A 19,914-nucleotide genomic window follows, 5' to 3' on the forward strand; every position below is an offset into this window, starting at 1 on the left:
TAATGGCAGCATTAGATTCTCATAGGAGTGAGAGTCCTGCTGTGAACTGCATATGTGAGGGATCTAGGTTGCAAGCTCCTTATGAGAATCTAATGTCTGATGATCTGAAGTGGAGCTGAAGTGGTGATGCTAGTGCTGGGGAGTGGCTGCAAATACAGATTAACATTGGCAATGAGGTTTGACTGCAATCTCTGCCCCACTTGCTGGTCTGTGGAAAAATTGTTTTCCATGAAACCAGCCCGATGCCAAAAGGTTGGAAACCACTGCTTTATACCTCTCTCACATGTAAAATACATTCGCCCCATTCCAAAGTCCCAGAAGTCTCATCCCATTACAGCATCACCTCAGAGCCTAAAATGTTTTCATCCATTTCTGGTACAGGTACAGATAAGGCTCCTGGGTATGACTCAGCTTCTGGAAGACAATTCCTCCCTTTGTGTGTGTAGATCTGTAAAAACAGTAGAGATAGGTTATCTGCTCACAAAGCACTAAACATACAGTTAGACAGGCACAGGATAACAGTTGTAGACATTCCAACTCAAAAAGAAGAAAAATGGAAGTCACAAAGTCACTGGTCCATGAGAGTAATGAAATCCAGCTAGGAAAATGTTGGTTGTCTCCTGATCAGGAAGAAAGAATCCTCCTTGGTACTGGGTTATTGATCCACCTTGAGCGATCCTCCTTTTTTCTTTTTACACACACACACACACACACACACACACACACACACACACACACACACACACACAATTTATTCTCTCACAACATATCTTTTCATCAGAAGTACCCCAGCCAGATGAATTCATTCAACTCAAATTAGTGATAAAGAAAGAGACTCTTAAAATTACTATCCTTAGCTGAACTCTGTGGCTCAGCCTGTAATCCCAGCACTTTGGAAGGTTGAGGTGAGAGGATTTCCTGAGCTCACAGGTTCGAGACCTGCCCAGGTAACTTGGCGAGACCTCATCTCTACAATAAGTAATTAGCCAAGCGTGGTGGCCTGAGCCTATAGTTCCAGCTACTTAGAAGGCTGAGGCAGAAGGATTGCCTGAACCCAGCAGGTCGAGGCTGCAGTTGGCCAGGAGCGTGCCACTGCACTCCAGTCTGGGCGACAGAGTGAGACTCCAACTCAAAAAAAAAAAAAATTACTATCCTCCTTTTTTCATGAGAGGCAGCGTATGTTTATAGGTGAGTAGTTTTATATGCCTGCTTTCTACCAATAGAATACTTGGAGTACAACAACCTCCTTTCCTTTTGTACTATCTCTGTGCCTTTTAGTTCAAGCTAACAATGTTTCTGTTGAAATAAATTGCTTTTCTTTTTCTTTTTTTTTTGAGTGGAGTCTCACTCTGTCGCCCAGGCTGGAGTGCAGCGGCATGCTCACAGTCACCCCAGCGTCGACCTGCTGGGCTCCGCAATCCATCCGATTCAGTCTTCCAAGTAGCCGGAACTACAGGCACGTGCTACCATGTCTGGCTAACTTTTTGATTTATTGTAAAGACGAGGTCCTACCATGTTGCCCAGGCTGGTCTCGATGCGGGCTCAGGCAATCCTCTTGCCTCAGCCTCCCAAAGTGCTGGGATTACAGGCTTGAGCCACCTTGCCCGGCCTGAAATAAATTTCTTAGAAACTTTGTGGCTCTTCTGTGGATTTTGTGGGGCTCATTTCAATAGGAAAAAGGATCCACAGATCCTTTCAGGATAATCCTTTCTCTGTCTGGGCCTGCTGCTGAGAGGGCTGAGACACTTCTCAGAAAAGCTCTCTGGTTTGATTGAGAGGACACACACTTAATCTCTTGAAAAGTCCCTTTTTGTGACTGAATATTCTAAACTTTTTTTTTTTTTTGAGTTTGAGTCTCACTCTTGTCACCCAGGCTGGAGTGCAGTGGCACGCTCATGGCCACTGCTGGGCTTAGGTGATCCTTCCGCCTCAGCCTTCCAAGTAGCTGGAACTACAGACACACGCCACCACACCCACCTAGTTTTTGTGATTTACTGTAGAAACAAGGTCTCACCAAATTACCCAGGTTGGTCTCGAATTCCCAAGCTCAGACAATCCTTTCGCCTCAGCCTCCCAAAGTGTTGGGATTGCAGGCTGAGCCACCACGCCCAGCCCATTCTGGTCTTTTAATCTTTCTGAGGTTTTAGCAAAGTTTGTGCAGTCACATCCTCAGCTTTCTTAATAAAGCATGCTTTTTGGGGGAGGGGTTTGGACTCTCACTCTGTTGCCCAGACTAGAGTGCAGTGGCATGCTCCCAGCCACCGCAGCCTCGACCTGCTGGGCTCAGGTAATCCTTCCGCCTCAGCCTTCCAAGTAGCTGGAATGACAGGCGTGCACTACCACTCGACTGATCTTTTTTTTAATTTATTGTAGAGATGAAGTCTCGCCAAGCTGCCCAGGCGGGTCTCAAACCCGGGCTCAGGCAATTCACTCACCTAGGCCTCCCAAAGCGTGGGATTACAGGCTGAGCCACCGAGCCCGGCCAACTCATGCTTCTTTGACAGTGACTTAATTTTAGTGTTTGTTACCATCTAGAAAGACAGAATTTTGAAACCCATCTAGTCCTATCTCTTTTTGCTTATCAGTTCTTCTCGTAATATATATCTACTCCCACATTTTCCTATAAGCAATAAAAAGAAATCAAGTGGCACCTTCAACGCTTTCACTGCAAGTCTCCCTAGCTATATATCTCAGTTCATCACTTACAAGATCAGTTTTCAACCTAATTAGACAAATTTTGCTAAGCCTTCTGCCTTTTTGTAATAAGTGTCCCCTTTCCTTCCAAGTCCCAGGACAAATTTTGCTAAGCCTTCTGCCTTTTTGTAATAAGTGTCCCCTTTCTTTCTTTCTTTTTTTTCGAGAAAGCAGGATTTATTGACGACAGAAAAGCTCCCATAGCAGGAGGGGGCCCAAAGCCGAAAACCTGGTGCTTATATAGCCCTAAGTCCAAGTCGATTGACTAGCACTAGCTGTGCGCTGTAGCTGTTCTGATTGGTCAGTATTAAGATAGGGACCTAATGGTGAGTTGATTGGTTGCTTTTCAATCCCAGCAGTGAGGACTTCAGCTTTAGCTTGAGAGGCTCACAGGGAATTTGTTTACCAAACACTGAGCCTGAGAGACTTGCCAGGAGTTCACTACATTGTTAACAGAGGACTCCCTGTCTGTCTGCCTAGCCTTTCTCTAGCTATCTCCTGTCTCATTCCTCCCTCTGGAGTAGTAACCCTAACTGCTGTTAAAGAGTGAGGACAGCCGGGTTCGGTGGCTCAGCCTGTAATCCCGCGCCTTTGGGAGGCTGAGGTGAGTGGATTGCCTGAGCCCGCGGGTTCGAGACCCGCCTGGGCAGCGAGACCTCATCTCTACAATAAATCAAAAAATCAGCCAGGCGTGGCAGTGCATGCCTGTAATTCCGGCTACTCGGAAGGCTGAGGCGGAAGGATCGCCGGAGCCCAGCAGGTCGAGGCTGCGGTGGCCGGGAGCGGCCACTGCACTCCAGTATGGGTGACAGTGAGACTCCAACTCAAAAAAAAAAAAAAAGAGTGAGGACGATGACCGATCTGGCGACTTCCTGCTGATCATGGGCGACTATGGGGATGGCAGCTGGGGATCCTCCGAGGGCTATCTAAAGGTCCTCCATAGAAAGCTTCCATACAGTGTTCCATTTGCATCAGCTTTTGGAGTTTGATGGCCTCTAGGCGAGAAGAAACAAACTTTACTAGAAGGTTAACTTCTTATATACATTAGCAAAATAAAAAGAACCATTAAAGGAAAAACCCATGTCCATATATCGAACTCCCTAGAGGATAAAAAAGATTATAACCAACTGGGTCCTGAAACTGCCTGTTTTTGTAAAGAGTCAATGATTTTATTGTTTTATAACCTGTAAAGTCTCTTTGACTTGGGAGGAAGTGTTAATATGAAAACAACAAGTTTCACTTAATAATGTGCATGTTCCTCCACATTCCACTGTGAGCATATCCAATGTTTGAATAATTACCCTGTTGAGCCACGTAATGGACCAGTGCTTAGAAGCTAGTACTAATGATATTAGAAACAAGAAACAAGATAGAGTAGGCTTTTTGCTTGTTCCTGTGAGGGAAACTTCTAGGGAAGAAAACAATTCCATGGACGCTCAGGATTAAGGGGTCCTTGACAGAGACGTTTAACAATACAAACCAAGATGAAAACAATGGCAGCAAGTATAGGTATAACTGTAAGGAGGAAATTTATAGGCAGTTAATTAGTGGCACTTATCTTTTACGAACTTTAGTTTGATTCTGTATGCTCTCCCGGGTCAGCTGAGGCAGCTTCTCCTGGACTCCACGCTTTCACTCTAGTATGATGGATCCATGAGTCAATACCGGTAACCTTTATTGCCTTCCGTCGAGACCCACATTCGGGCACCAAAACTGATGCGGATTTTTCAGGTCAGCCTGGGCTTCAAGAATGTCAGTTCAATGGGTCAGTCAGTCAAGCCCCAGAGAGGGTCGTGGAGGGGTTGGTAAGCCTAGCCCCACAAGTGTCAGCTCTAATGGGCTGGCAAGCCAAGCCCTGAGTGTTGCAATTGGGGGTGGGTGCTGGCAAGCCTAGCCCCCAGGGTGTTGGCTCTAACGGGCTGGCAAGCCAAGCCCCGAGAGTGTTGCTGGTTCGGTGGGCTGGCAAGTCTAGCCCCTTGGGTGTCTCAGCTTCGGAGTCTCACCTTCCTCCGGCAGCTCTCCTGGTTCAGCCGGCTCTATCCACTGGCAAGCCAGCCTCTGGAGTGCATGGCTTTTCAACTCCAAGGATCTTCTGCAGCTCTTCAGCTGGGGTGCATAGCTTTTTCGACCCCAAGGATCTTCTGCAGCTCTTCAGCTGGGGTACATGGCTTTTCGGCTCCGAGGATCTTCTGCAGCTCTTCAGGGCTGAGGTTCTTGTCTCATGCCCAGGAAGAACGAGGTAGATGGACAGCCAGAAAGTGAGAAAGCAGAAATCATTAAGGACAGAAAAGCTCCCACAGCAGGAGAGGACCTGAGGAGGTTGCTGATTTGGAACTGAAACCTGGTGCTTATATAGCCCTAAGGCTATAAGCCAATTGACTAGAACTAGCTGTGCTGATTGGTCAGTACTAAGGACCAATCCACAGGCGGTAAGGGCCTAATGGCTGATCTGATAGTTGGGTACTTGGCAGTAAGCTGGTTGGTTGTTTTTCCATCCCAGCAGTGAGTACTTAAGCTTTAGCTTGAGAGGTTTGTCCCCTCCAGTTTTCTGTAACACGTTTCTTACTTCCTTCTAAGTCCCCACTGGCAACATCCTTAAAGTCCAGATTTCTACTCACAGTCTGCTCAAGGCGATTTAGGTTTTTCCTATCATACTCCTCAAAATTCTTTCGGCCTCTGCCTGCTGCCTAGTTGCACGTAAACTCTGATATTTTTAGGTACTTGTTATAGGAGTACCCCACTTCCAGACACCAAAATCTGTATTAGTGCAGGCATAAAAAAGAGCAAAGTCATGTGTTTTGCAGCAACATGGATGCAGTTGGAGACCATCATTCTAAATGAATTATCACAGAAACAGAAAACTGAATGCCGCAGGTTCTCACTTATAAGTGAGAGCTAAACACTGGGCACACAAAGCACAAGGATGGAAGCAGCAGACACTGGAAACTCCTAAAGGGGAAGGGAGAGAGACGGATAAGGGTTGAAAAACCACCCATTGGGTACCATGCTCCCCACCTGGGTGACAGGCTCAACAGAATTCCAAACCTCACAACCACACAATATACCTGTGTAGCAAACCTGCACATGTACCCATTGAATCTAAGATAAAATAAATTGAAAATAGAGACTAATGAGAAAGGTTTAGTATATAATTTAAGTCCGCTTTAGTTTTTACAGAAGAAAAATCTGTATCAGTTTTCCATTGTATTATAACAAATTACCACAAGCTTAGCAACTTAAAATACACACATCATTTCACATTGTTCAGGAATGAGAAGTCTAGGCACAGCTTAACTGAGTTATCTGCTTAGGGTCTCACAAAACTGAAATCAAGCTGCCAGACAAGCTGTGTTCTCATTCAGAGGCTTGACTTGGAAAGAATCCACTTCCAAGCTCATTCAGGTTGTTGGCAGAATTCATATCCTTATAGCTCTATGACTGAGGGCCCCAGTTTCTTACTGGCTGCCAGCCAGAAGCCAAATTTGAGTCTTGGAGTCTACTCGAAGTTCCTAGAGACTATTCCCAATTCCAGTCAAGTGGACTTCTTCACCACTGCTGCTTACTTCATCAAGTGAGCAAGGAGAATCTCTCCCACTAGTCTACAAAGACCGAAAAGATTCTTAGAGGTGATTGTAATATGCAGCCAGGGTGAGAACCACCAATGTCAATGCACAAGAATGCGTGGCTCAATTAGAAGTGAGGGAGTCTTATATAACTAATCATGGAAGTGACAACTGATCACTGATGCCATTAAAGGAATGACAGTTCACCTCCTTTGCCATACACAAGAGCATGACTACAGCGGAAAGAGAAAGTAGATAAATGGGTGTGGGGCTTTGAAACCAATCAAGGGATACACAAAAGGTGTCACTCTTGAATTACTGGTGAGAGCATGCCCTGCTTTAAGGACTATACCTTGACCCTCTACTTCCAAAGGAAAAAAAATAACAAAAATAAATCCATTCAGCAGAAAGGCCTCAGTTCAGTGTGATGTCCTTCAATCCATGTTGGGAGAAAATATTAGGAAGGATAATAAATAAAGTCAAAGAGAGTAAAACAGCAACCCCAAATGTAATTCACAGTGACCACTATGTCAAAAGTTAGGAATGAGTCTACAGAAGTTTAGAACCTTCTTTTAGAGAAGGGGTGAGTTAAGAAAGTTTAGAACTTTCAAGGTGGGTTACCTTCTTTGATGGTTAATTTTATGTTTCAACTTGACTGGGCTGAGATGCCCAGATAGCTGGTAAGACATTATTGCTAGGTGTGTCTGTGAGGGTGTTTCTGGAAGAGATTGGCATTTGAATTAGTAGACTGATGAGTAAAGATCACCCTCACCAATGTGGGCAGGCATCATCCCCCCACCCCACTTCTCAGGTCTTTGGTCTGGGACTTGGAGTTATACCATCAGCTCCCCTGGTTCTCAGGCCTTCAGACTCAAACTGAATTACACCACTGGTTTTCCTAGTTCTCCAGCTTGCAGAAAGCAAATGGTGGGGACTTCTCAGGTTCCATAATAGCACGAGCCAATTCCCATAATAAATCTCCTAATATATATAATATTATCTAGCATATATATTATCTATCTCACACACACACACACACACACACACACACACACACACACACACACACACACCCTATTGGTTCCATATCTCTAGAAAACACTGACTAATACACCTTCAGAGCATTTCAAAGGCATTGGCCTCGCCTAGGTAAAGTGTGATTGACTTCCATGTCCCCATCTGCTAGGATCACTCACTCACCTGAACTGCTCTGATGAGGGGCTTCTCCAACGTTCAAGGTCCCTCTCCTTGCTCCAACTTGAAGGTGGCCTCTGACTTAGGAATTTGGTTAACAGGACATGATGCAAGATTGGGTCCAGCTGATTGGGCTTCAGGGACCTTTCATTGGCACTCACTTGTTCTTCAGAAAAGTAACATTTCACTGGGAAGAGGAAAAGGGACTGAAGAAGCCCAGATAAATCAAGGATGGCACCATCACACAGTCTAGATGTCGGGCAGCACTCAGTAGCTGAAAATGGAAACAACCTTACTGGAGCCCCTCGCAGATGCATAGGGCGGCTGTGCTTACCCACTGACAGCAGATGGCTGTAGTTCTCCAGTGTCACCCCCCAGTATAGGTGTCCCTGAGCAGAGTCCAAATGTAGCCACTCCTCCCTGCTGAAGTCCACGGTCACGTCCTCAAATGACACTGACACCTGTAACAATACAATCCTGGTCAGCACAGGGGAGTAGAAGATATTGATAATTTCCTTTTATTTTGGATATAGTTAGATACATACAAAAGTGGGTAGAATAGCATATCATACACACACCCAAACACTCACCAGTCTGCTTCAACAATTATCAACATGTATCCAATCTTATTCAATCAATAAACACCCTGATTATTTTGAAGCAAATCCCAAACATGCTATCATTTCATCTGTAAATGGTTCGGCAAATGTTTTTAATCGAGCACTTGTTTTAGTCACAATACCGTTGTTATGCCTAAAAATAAAAAGTAATTCCTTAATATTATTTAATGCCAGTGAGTGTTCAGATGTCATTGTTTGTCTCAAGGATGTCTTTTTAAAATTAGCTTTCTAATTTGAGATAATTTCAAGTTTATAGGAGAGTTGCAAGAATAATATAAGAAACTTCCTAACCTTTGCCCAGATTCTCTAATTGTTTACATTTTGCATCTTCACATCAATCTCTATTTCTCTTTCTCTGTATACAAATTCATGCATGTATACATATATACACACACATATATGTATTTTCCTGAACCATTTAAAAGGAAATTAGATACATTGTTCATCTTCACTCCTAAATTCTTTAGCATATATCTAGTAAGAACTTTCTCTTAGACAACCATAATAAAATTATCAAAATTAGAACATTTAAAACTTAAGCATTTATTGATAACTGTGACCCATAGTACAATACAAATTTTGTGAACTGTCCAATATTATCCTTTATAGATATATTTTATCCCAGCCCAGGACCCAATCCAGCATCATGTCACTTTAGTCTCCTTTAATCTCGAACAGTTCTTCAGACTTTCTTTTTTATTAACCTGAAATTTTTTAAGAGCACAGACTGGTTATTTGGTAGAATGTCCCTCAATGTGTGTCTGATATTGCTCCATGATAAGACTGGGTCACCACGCCCGGCTAAGTTTCTTATTTTTTGTAGAGAGGAGGCCTCGCTATGTTGCCAAGACTGGTCTTGAATTCCTGGGCTCACGTGATTCTCCCGTCTCAGTCTCCCAAAGTACTGAGATTACAGGTGCGAGCCACTGCACCTGGCCCTAATTTTCATAAGAGTTGTACCTGTACATTTTCCTACAGGGATTCTTAAAAGCCTCCTAGAAACAGCTGGAATGCAGTGGGCACAACAAACAAATACATAAATTAATGACAAGTCATGAGAAACTTGGTTACTTCCTTAAAAAGAAAGAAAGAAATGGTTATTTTCTACTTTTCTTGGGAAGGGGTATGGGTCTGTGAAGTCAAAGTTGCAGGGCTCAGATTCACCAGCCTGGAAATCCCCACACTTCAGCTGGACAAGGGGCCACACCCTTTGGAAGGTCAGGGAACACCACTTTGCTGTAACCACAGCTGTACATCTGTGACTGATATGATTGTGTGGCACTTGAAAAAAGGCAGATTTTTCATTGAGGCCACGTATACAATTGTCCTCCTCTAATTCATGTATTCAATATCAAACCCTACACCCTGACCAAAGATTGCAATTTCTAGAACGTTATCCATAGGAAACAAACATGTATGTGAATAAAGATTTAAATTCAGGAATTTTACAATAGTGGTGTTAATAACAGTTAAAACCAAAACCATATTTCACAAATATTTACGAATAGCATACTGGTTATAGAAATTATGGCACATTCAAAGACGCAATATTATGCAATTGTTAATATTTTGTACAAAAATATTTGCTAACAAAGAAAAATATTTAAGTTAAATTACAAAGTAAAAAGAGAGATAGCCAAACAATATGTTTCCAGTTTCCATTTAAACTAAAAGTGCATATTTAAATATCCTGAGCACTCATTCCCAGAAAAAAAATATGTAGAAGCAAATAAATCAAATTGTTAGTAGGATTTACATTTAGGAAATGGTAGTTAGAGGTCATTTTTACTTTCTTCTTTGTATTTACTTACAGTGCATAACTTTATATTATGAATATAATTATTTTTATAATACAAGCAAAATAACAGTTTCAGAATATATACTGGCTTACTGACCACCTGACCCTGAGCCCTGTGACAAGCTTTTCCCAGAGGTGACAGCGTCCACAGGCAGGTCTGAAAGGAGGGAGCTGTCGGGCAGGGTCTGGGTTACTCACCATCTTCCTCTGCTTACAGAGTCTCAAAGGAAAGGAACTCTGTCTGAGTGGGAAGCTTGGTCTCAGCTGTGGCACGGTGAAGGTGGAGAACACAGGAGATATGGCCCCAGTCTAGTGCCATCACTGCCTACCTGAAAAGCTTGGGCGAGCCACGTGCCTTCTCAGGCCATTTTATTATTCATCTTTGAAAGGAGGATGAAGAGCTCAAAGGCCCCTCAAGACTGTGTGGCCCTACTACCCTTCCCGTCCTGAAGTTCCCAAGGAAACGGATGTTTCTGTCCCTAAACCAGAATAGAGGAGAAACCAGCAGATCCTCAGAGACCAGGGGAAAGGGGCTCTGGTGAGGATCAGCCAAGCGACTATGAAGAGCCGATGGAGTGAAGGGCCTGTGCGGGGGGGGGGGGGGGGGTGGCATCTCCCTGGCTGTGGCTGGTGGCCACTCCCACCTGGATATGGCCCTCAGACACTCTGCAGGGAGCTGCTTCCTCCCTCCCCTAGACCTTGGGGCTAGACTCTCCACATTCCCCCTTTCTTCCATCTCAGGTCCACATGAGATTTTGATGTACAGGAAAAGGTGATCACTAAATCACTGATCGTCCCTCACAAAGCTGCTAAAAATCATTAATCACCACAGGAATCTTTGCAATGACCAAATTTGGTTACTGTCTTCTAGTTGAAAGATGAGGAGAAATTCACTTCATGCAGAAACAAGTTTTATATAAGGGAGAGGAGTGAGACCAGTACCAGACTTTTCTCATTGACAAAAATTAAATCCAGATATCATTTAATATCTATAGACCATGTATTAATTATCTATTGCTGCATAACAAGTGACCACAAACTTAGTGGCCTTAAACAACACACACTTATTATCTCAGAGTTTCTGGGGGTCAGGTATCTGGGCATGGCCTACCTGGATCTTCTGTTTCAGAATCTCTCATGAGGCTATAATCAAGGTATCAGCCAGAGTTCTGGCCTCATCTGAAGGCTCAACTGGGGAAGGATCTGCTTCCAAGCTCACTTGTGGTTGTTCACAGGATTCTGTTCCTTTTGGGATGTTGGACTGAAAACCTTAGCTTCTCACTGACTGATAATCAGAGTCCACCCTTAGTTTCTTGCTATATGGGCCTCCCCAACATGGCATGTTGCTTCGCCAAAGCCAACAAGGGAAAGAGCCTGTCACCAAGAGAGAAACTGCAATCTCTTGTAATCTAACCTCTCAACCTCTCAATATTAAGGCTAGAAGCAAGTTACTCAAATGAAGGGGATTACACAAGTTTATGAACACTAGGAGGCAGGGATCACTGAAGGTAATCATAGAAGTTACTTCCCATAGACCACTGAGAGATAAGGACTCCAATGCAAAGATCTTATACACCCTACCAAGATACCATTCCTCAGTCAAGGCAAAAGAATGATAGTTTCAGACATGAAATAATTTGAAGAACAGTCCACCAATTAAGTAAAACACTCAGAGATGTATTCCAAATAAATGCATATAACATCAAAAGAGAGCAAAACAATGGTTAGCAATGACTGTTGTGGTGAAATACACATCCTCGGGCACATGCTCATATAGCTTAAGTTAAATTATGATAGATGAAGTCACTGGAGAATTTTAATAAAAATATTAAATGAGATTTCCAGAAAAATATAGTCTTCAAATAAATAGCTTAAATTGTTCTAGAAACATTGAAAAGCAATACTGTTCATCTTGCTGAGGCAAATCTGGAGAATAAAGCATTTTTTTACACAAAGAAAGATTCAGCTATATTCTGATCAAATAGTAGAGAAAACAAATTAAATCATGCCTGTTCAAAATAGAAAAGTAAATAATGGAAAAATTAGTAAAGATAAAAATGTCCATACTTTTAGTAAAAGAGAAGAGACAAAAATAAACAGAAACTTGATGAAACCATTAGGAAGAAGAAAGAAAAAAGTTATTTTTAGAAAAAGCAAAATCAATAATAAGCATAACATAATACAAAAAGATAAAGTTATCATAATTACACAAATTTAAATGGACTGCATCTCAAAACACAAATATAGAATTAGGGTAAAAAATACATACTTATAAACAGTTACAAGAAACATATCTTAGTCAAAGAGAAAAATGAAAATAAAGGTTTCGGTTAAGATACACCTAGTAAGTGGCAGCAAAATAAAAGCAGCAGTAATCTATCTATCAAAGTAAAATTCAAGGTCAAAAGCACCCAACAAACAAAATTTTAAAAAATACATAATGGCACTATACAAAATGACCTAAGATATACACTTTAGGATTCTCCTCACCCCCCCAAAAAAAACACAGAACCACAAGGAGAAATTTGTTTAAAAATATTACAGTGGATTTATTCTACCTTTTGATAATAGAACAGCTAAAGTAGACAGAAAGACAAAAAATAAGAAGTAAAAAAATCTTAATCATCAAACTAGAGCAGAAAGTTCTGAGTAGTCTATACCTAACAAACAGAAAATATAGTTTATTCTCTTATATCTATGAAAGTTTTACAAAAATTTAACTGAGTACCCAGGCCACAGAAGAAATATTGAGTAATGTTTACAAGTCCAAATTCAACAAGCTACATTCTCCGATCATAGTAAAAAACATAATTACATAACAAGAAAGAAAAGTCAACAAAACTACCTTTACCAGTAAGGCCTAAGAAACTTTCCTCAGTACCTAGGATCAAAGTGAGAAGTCAATTCAGTAATTGCACCATTCATACCAGAGTGTTTGTGACACAAATACATAGAGAGGAAAGTGTATAGCCTCAAATCATTTACTATATTAAAAAAAAAAAAAAGACTGGAAACCCAAAAATACTTGACTCAGAAAATGAGAAAAAGAACAACAAAATTAATCAAAAACATGGAAATAAAAACACAAAACAAAAAATTAATACATGGTAAATAATAAAAATAAAAGCTTTTTATTTCCCACCCCACCCCACCCCCAATATAAAATCTTTAAAAAAAATTTTTTTGAGTTGGGGTCTCACTCTGTCGCCCAGGCTGGAATGCAGTGGCATGATCATGGCTCACCGCAGCCTCAGTTTCCTGTGCTCAGGTGATCCTTCCACCTCAGCATCCTGAGTAGCTGGGACTACATGCCCAACTAATTTTTGTATTTTTTGTAGAGACAAGGTTTCGCTATGTGGCCCAAGCTGGTCTCAAACTCCTGGGCTCAAGTGATTCTCTCACCTCGGCCTCCTAAAGTGCTGGGATTATGGGTATGAGCCTCCGTGCCCAGACAAAAATAAAAGTTTAAATAAATAAAATAAATATATAAAATTAGAAAGTATAAATAAAATAGAAAGTTGGTCTGGGAAATCTGATCAGATTGAAAATAAATTTTAAAATATAACTTTAGTAATAAGAAGAGAGATATTGCACCAGATAGTAATATAAACTAGTTATAGTAGAATATGAACTATAAGTCCAGAGCAACACACTTAAACGTTTAGGGGAAATATATGAGTTCCTGAGAAAAGAGTAATCATGAAAATTGATGAAAAAATTCATAAGGGACCAATTAACACAGAAAAAAAAAAATAAAAGTAGGGGAAAGTAGTTCAAGTCTATCATTTGAGACGTACCAGCACCCACTGGCAGTGCTACCAGACGCACCTTCAGTGGCACAGGAAGCCTGGCTTGAGGCTGGCAAAGGCAGATGTGGCAGAGGTCCCAGTCCTCTTCTGGCAACCCTATGGGTGTGAAATAAGTATGACAGGAGGAGTATTCAGTGGCTAGGGCAGACACAGAGCAGGGTGGCAGAGGAGGGGCCAGGACATGATGGGCAAGACAGACTAGGACTAAATTGGCAGGGGCCAAGGCTGACAGACAGGCAGGACAGAAAAAACTGTACCACTTTGAATTCTCCTCGATGTCCCAAAGTAAAATCATCCAGGAGGACCATCCCACGCCCACTTACCTCCAATCTCCCCAGGGGGTATCTAAAAGGGAAGACTGCACCATCTCAACATTTTTCCAACATCTCTGGCTTGGGGAATATTAACAATTACACAGAAGCTGGCAATTGACTGTGCAATAATCAGGTATCAACTGCACAGCTGATGGCCCAGATGGTGATCTGTGGGGAACAGGGATGATCGGCTTTCCTAACAGAGAACCCGCTGAGCACTGAGTCATTTCACAACCATCCCTGCATGTGCACTGCAGCCCCTCCTAAGTATAGCTGCACCATCACCCACCACTATTGGGGGTTGAAATTGGGTTTGCAGCCAGAGAGACAGATTCAGGGAGCATTGGGAAATATAAAAAACTCTTGCTGTTCCAAAATTAATTAAGAAAACTCTGGACAGTGGACAGGAGAGCAAGGCAGACACCCTGGCCTCAGCCAGATTCAGGGAAGAAAGAGGCAGGGATGGAGGAATGAATGGGGAAAGGGAAAATTTTTAGACATCCCCCCCTAAAAAGAGAGGTAGAAAGAGAGACAGGAGACCAAATGGTGGCCAGAGAAGCACAGAGAGAAAAGCTAAGATGCCCTGAGAAAAATGTGAATGAAGCAACAGCTGTGTGGTTCGCAGGTTGTCAACCTTGTACAGGGGATGGACTACAGGACCTAGGCTGAGCAGGGCTCAGCTGTCTTCCTTGGAGCGCAGGTCAGCGGTGAGCGGATCATGCTGGATTGTCTGGTGAAGCATCAGTGCCAGCAGCCCTGCCCGGTTCGTCATAGCCGTGCGCACCTTGCGCTCCTGCTCTAACAGCTCTTCCAGCTTGTGCAACTGTGGGAGGTGAGCATGAGAGCAGGAGTCCAGGGTGCTACCCTGTCCCCCCCACCCTCCTCAGCATGGCACCTACCGCCCGCAAGCGTTCGAGGTCCACCTCGGCACGCCTCAGCTTCTCCCAGCAGTAGTGGCTGTTGCACAGCCGTTTGGGGAGGCGACAGAAATTACCCGTGAACTCAAAGACATTGTGCACTAGCGGGCAACCGCACACCTCATCATTTGATACCTGTGTGGAAGAATTAAGGAGGATAAGCTCTGAAGGAGGGTGGCCTGGGGGATGATCAGGCAGGTACAATGAGAACCATGGGGGGATGGAGGGCAGGGAGGAGAGGGATGGGGGTGATCAGGCAAAGAAAAGAGAGGAACTCAGAGAAGAAGGGACAAATAGGGGATGACCAGGCACGAAGGATAGGGGAATGAGGTTGACCAAACAGGAATGAAGGAAGGGAAGTGATCAGGCAGGGAGAACAGAAGAATAGAGAGAGAACAAACGGGGAGGTAGGACTGAAGGGGAGGTGGGCCCAGGGGAGCTGGAGGGGCGGAAAGCAATCAGTACGGAGAGGGAAGAGCTGAGGAGAGGTTCAGTGGGGAGGTAGATGAGTGGGGCTTGTTGAGGCAGGGAGGAGGTAAGGACTGAGACGGGGGGGGGGGGGGGGGAAGGGGATGGAGGGAATGGGGCTTTTTAAATAAATAGGATAAAAGGATGGAGGAGAGTACAGAGAAAAGTTAATTGAGGGCAATGAGAATGATAAGAATGGAGAAAGAGCCGGGTACGGTGGCCCAGCCTGGAATCCCAGCACTTTGGGAGGCTGAGGCAAGAGGACTGTCTGAGCCTGGGGATTTGAGATCAGCCTGGGCAACTCGGTGAGACCTTGTCTCTACAACGAATCACAAAAACTAGCCGGGCATGTTGGCGTGCATCTGTAGTTCCATATACTTGAAAGGCTGAGGAAGAAGGATCATCTAAGCCTAGCAGGTAGGGCTGCAGTGACCGTGAATGGTCTGCTGCACTCTAGCCTGGGTGATAAGAGTGAGACTCCAGTTCAAAAAGAAAAGAAAAGAAAAGTTAGAAAGTAAGGAAAAGAGAAATTGAAGGGAAGGATGGGAGAGAAGTAGGGTGGTCAGGGAGGGGATGGGACAGGAAGGGAGATGATCACACAAAGAGAGGAGAAGAATGGGGGATGCTTTTGCAGTAAGGATGGATGGGACCACCCTGGGAAAGTGGTTGGGCAAGGAGGATATTATAAGTCAAAAATAAGGCCGGGCTCGGTGGCTCAGCCTGTAATCCCGCGCTTTGGGAGGCTGAAGTGAGTGGATTGCCTGAGCCCGCAGGTTCAAGACCCGCCTGGGCAACTTGGCGAGGCCTCATCTCTACAATAAATAAAAAAATCAGCCGGGCGTGGTAGCACGCGCCTGTAGTTCCAGTTACTTGGAAGGCTGAGGCGGAAGGATCGCTGGAGGCCAGCAGGTCGAGGCTGTGGTGGCTGGGAGTGGCCACAGCACTCCAGTCTGGGCGACAGAGTGAGACTCCAACTCAAAAAAAAAAAAAACCAACAAATAAGTCAAAAATAAAATCCTAAGCCCCCCAACTGACCAAGGGGATTCCAAAGAAACCTGAAAAACTAAATTCCTAGCCATGACAGGAAAGGAGGTCAGAGATGCCTCATTATACCCCCTCTTTTTTGGCATTTAAGGTAGAATTGTCCAGCATTAAGGTTAAAACAGAGATAATAAGACTGACAAAACAGACTCTTCGTGGCAATAAGATACAATTATAATCAAGACCTAAGGCCATAGAAGGCAAGGGTTAAGTCATACCCTACAAACCATAAAATCATGGTCAACTGATATAATGTGGCTTACTTTACAACCTGACTCTGGTATAGCATCATACGACAGATAGCAGACCTGAAGGAAATCAAAATATTTTACCCCAAAATATATTTCTTTGAAATGGTCCTGCAAAGCCGTCTTTTGTGGAGGAAGTTCACATCTATACAAAATCTCCATTAACGTAGGCAAGCCTCCCCTTTCTAGGCCTTTCCTGGCTGTAGGAGAGATTAGCTGAGAGTTTGCCACCTTTAAAGGTCTGAAAAGAGACATTCACCATCTATTCGCTGAGGGCTGCTACCCACCAGGCTTTATGTATATAACAAGGGCCTTGGCCCCCACAACTCCCTTATCTTGACTCAAGCATTCCTTTCATCCGACTTCAAGTCTTTAGACAAAGCTAAACTCTTTCAACCAACTGCCAATCAGAAAATCTTCGAATCCACTCTACAGCCTGTAAGCTCCATTTCAAGATGTCCCATCTCTTTAGGCAGAGTCAAAGTATACCTTCCATGTATTGATTGGTGATTTTACCCACAATTCTTGTCTCCCTAAAATGTATGCAAACGAACTGTAATCCAACTGCCTTGGGCACACATTCTTAGTCCAAGACAAGTCATTCATATTGGCTCAGATAAACCCTTTAAAATGTTTTACAGTTTTTTTCTGTTAACAGTAGGAACACAAAGCAGTCAGGTAGAGAGAAAAGTGAGACTAGAGAGAGATCAGGCAGTAGGAAGGGGGGAACATGGAGCAGTCAGTAGGTGAAGAAGGAACACACAAGGGTTGGTCAGGAGACACGAAGGGCAGCCAGGCAGGGAGCAAGAAGAAGAGAGGAGGCAATCAAGCAGGGAGGAAGACAGGAATAGGGTAGTCAGGCCAGGAGGAGGGGTGCACTGGGGGTGATGAGGCAGAGAAGAGGGGAGGAATGTGTGAGGAATGAAAATGAAGCAGTCTCTCAGAGAGAAGAGAGTCATGGGGAATCAGGCAGGGGGACTGAAGGAATGGGGGCTGATAAGGTAAGGAAGTCTCACCTTGGGGTCCCGAGAGTGCTCAGGGCACAGAACCTGAAGCCGCTTACAGTAGCTCTTACTCTGTGGGTTGTAGACATCACAGAAGAGCCGTGTGGTCCTGGAGGGAGGTGGAAAGGAAGGTGCTTGGGGGTCAGGAAGAGGGAGGTCCCACCCTGAACCCTGCCCACACCTTGCCCCAAACCCACCCACCTCTGCCTCTCAGCCCACCCACATCCTGCCCCTGACCTTGTTCACCCTTGCTCCTGACCCTGTCCACGTAATGCCTTTGACCCTGACTAATACCCACACTCACCCCTCAATGCAAGTAGGGTACAGGGACCCAAAGGACGACTGGCGCTCATACTGGGAAGAAAAAGTTCAAACGGGAGGAACTACGGACATCTGCTGCATGCCCTCCCAAGCAACACATCTGTCCCCTGTGGACCCTATACGCCTATCTGCACAGCCAATGCCCCCCTTCACTGTTAGCTAGTGCCCCAACCTTGGCTCTGATACTGGGGATGGGGGAAGAGCACAGATGGTTGGAGTCATGGATGTGTGTTGCATTTCCTCCAACAACAAATACCCAAACCTCCCTCCCTCGGGAGGCACCAAACCTCCCTCCCTAGGACCCCGCCCATGCAGCACTCCATCCAGCCCAAAACACCCTTGCCCCATCTGGCCCCCATCCGATGCTCCAACCTTGACAAAGCAGCGCTCCATGTGGTGCAGGGCGATGCGTATACTGATGGCTTGCCCACAGGAGACACAGAAGATCTGCAGGTCTTTCTGGCCCCTGTCACTTTGGTTGCTCTGCATACGGCAGTGGAGGGGCCAGAGAAGCAGTACAGGGTAGGGATGGGCAGAGAACATGCTAGGTACTGTTATGCTCTACCCCACCCACGCTCTCTCACCTCCTCATCCTCGCACACAGCCTGCTGCTTGCCTCGCAGAATGATAGCTTCAAGTTCATGGAAATGGCACTCCATATCCTTCAGGTGTTTGTGGGTTTCCTTCTGCTCACGGATGATGCGTTCAAGCATCTTCTTGCCATGCTCATCAGCAATACAGGGGCTCATTTGCCACTGCTGAATGCGCTGGGGCAGGATCTCATTGATGCGGCTGGAAGGGAGACAGCAAGAAATGAAATGGATAGGTGGGACATCAAAGAAAGAAGAAATAGATGAGTTGCTGAATGGCGAATGTAGAGGGTATTGAGTGGTGGATGAGTGAATGTTGGTAAATGGGTGACTGAACAGTGTATCGATGGGTAGGTGGATGGAGAGACAGGTGAATAGCTATAAAGGTGGATGAATGGGCTGATGAATGAAATATGGATGGGCGGTTCAATGAGTGGGTGGATGGGTGGCTGGGTGGCTGGGTGGACTTACAGGTGTCATAGATCACACCCTACTTTGTCTCTGGTCCCTTAATCTCCAAGTGCACTCACTCAGCTGCCAGCTTCATGCCACAGTCATCTGAGCAGTACTTGGAGCCTGGTCGGGTGGGATACACACAGCCAGGTCCCAGGCACTGCTGCAGTAAGGCTGGGTCTTTAGCATGTGTCTGCCCTGAGTGTTTCGCCTTCTCAGTGTGCTTCCTTTTCTGCTTCTGTTTCTGCTTCTCCTGTGGGGCAAGAGTAGTCGTGGCAGGATCAGGAGAGTCGATGTCAGCCCCCAACCCCAGCACCCCTGCCCTGCATTCCAACCCTGACCTCTACCTCCATTTCCCTCATTCCATTTGTCATCTTCTGCTCCTCCTTTTTCTTCAAATTCTTCATGTGTTTTGCATTCACTGCCTGCTTCTGCGGTGTGGGTCCAGGGAACGGGGGTTTCTCCATGTCACTCATTCAGGGCTACAGACCAGGAAATACTGACAGGCTCCCACAACTGGTTTCTCAAAATAGTCGTCTTAAGCCACTCCTTGCCTCTTCTTGTCTCACTGCTCAACCTCAAGGCCTTTGTTGTCCCCATCCTTCCACCCCGGGGCCCTGCCACACATTCACCAGGCTTTGATTGCCAAAAATCTGCAAGAGTCCCGTGGTAGAGGGTGCAGTCCCAAGGCAGGTCCTCTTCAGACAACAGCTGGAGTGTGGCTGTTGTCCCAAGTGCCTCCTTTACTGCCACCACCATCATCTGCTACTTCTGGGCCACCCTAGACTTCTACGACTGAGGCAGCTATGAATTGAGCAGTGGTTAGAGCAGGGGTCCTCAAACTTTTAAAACAGGGGGCCAGTTCACTGTCCCTCAGACC

The 19,914-nt window shown here is 44.7% G+C and overlaps 1 protein-coding gene across 1 annotated transcript; it reads right to left on the minus strand.

The window, feature by feature from the left end:
- Window positions 1-14,668: 14,668 nt before the first annotated feature.
- On the minus strand, window positions 14,669-19,501 carry LOC103270867 (CXXC-type zinc finger protein 1-like). Its single transcript, XM_021717726.1, has 8 exons — window positions 19,382-19,501; window positions 19,112-19,281; window positions 18,576-18,783; window positions 18,364-18,474; window positions 17,975-18,024; window positions 17,683-17,779; window positions 14,892-15,044; window positions 14,669-14,815 (listed from the first exon to the last, which is right to left on the minus strand). The coding sequence occupies exons 1-8, from the start codon at window positions 19,499-19,501 to the stop codon at window positions 14,669-14,671; spliced, it is 1,056 nt and encodes a 351-aa protein (XP_021573401.1).
- Window positions 19,502-19,914: the final 413 nt, after the last annotated feature.

This window comes from Carlito syrichta, unplaced genomic scaffold, assembly GCF_000164805.1.
Source record: "Carlito syrichta isolate Samal-C Ts95f unplaced genomic scaffold, Tarsius_syrichta-2.0.1 Scaffold310585, whole genome shotgun sequence".
Classification (NCBI taxonomy): domain Eukaryota; kingdom Metazoa; phylum Chordata; class Mammalia; order Primates; family Tarsiidae; genus Carlito; species Carlito syrichta.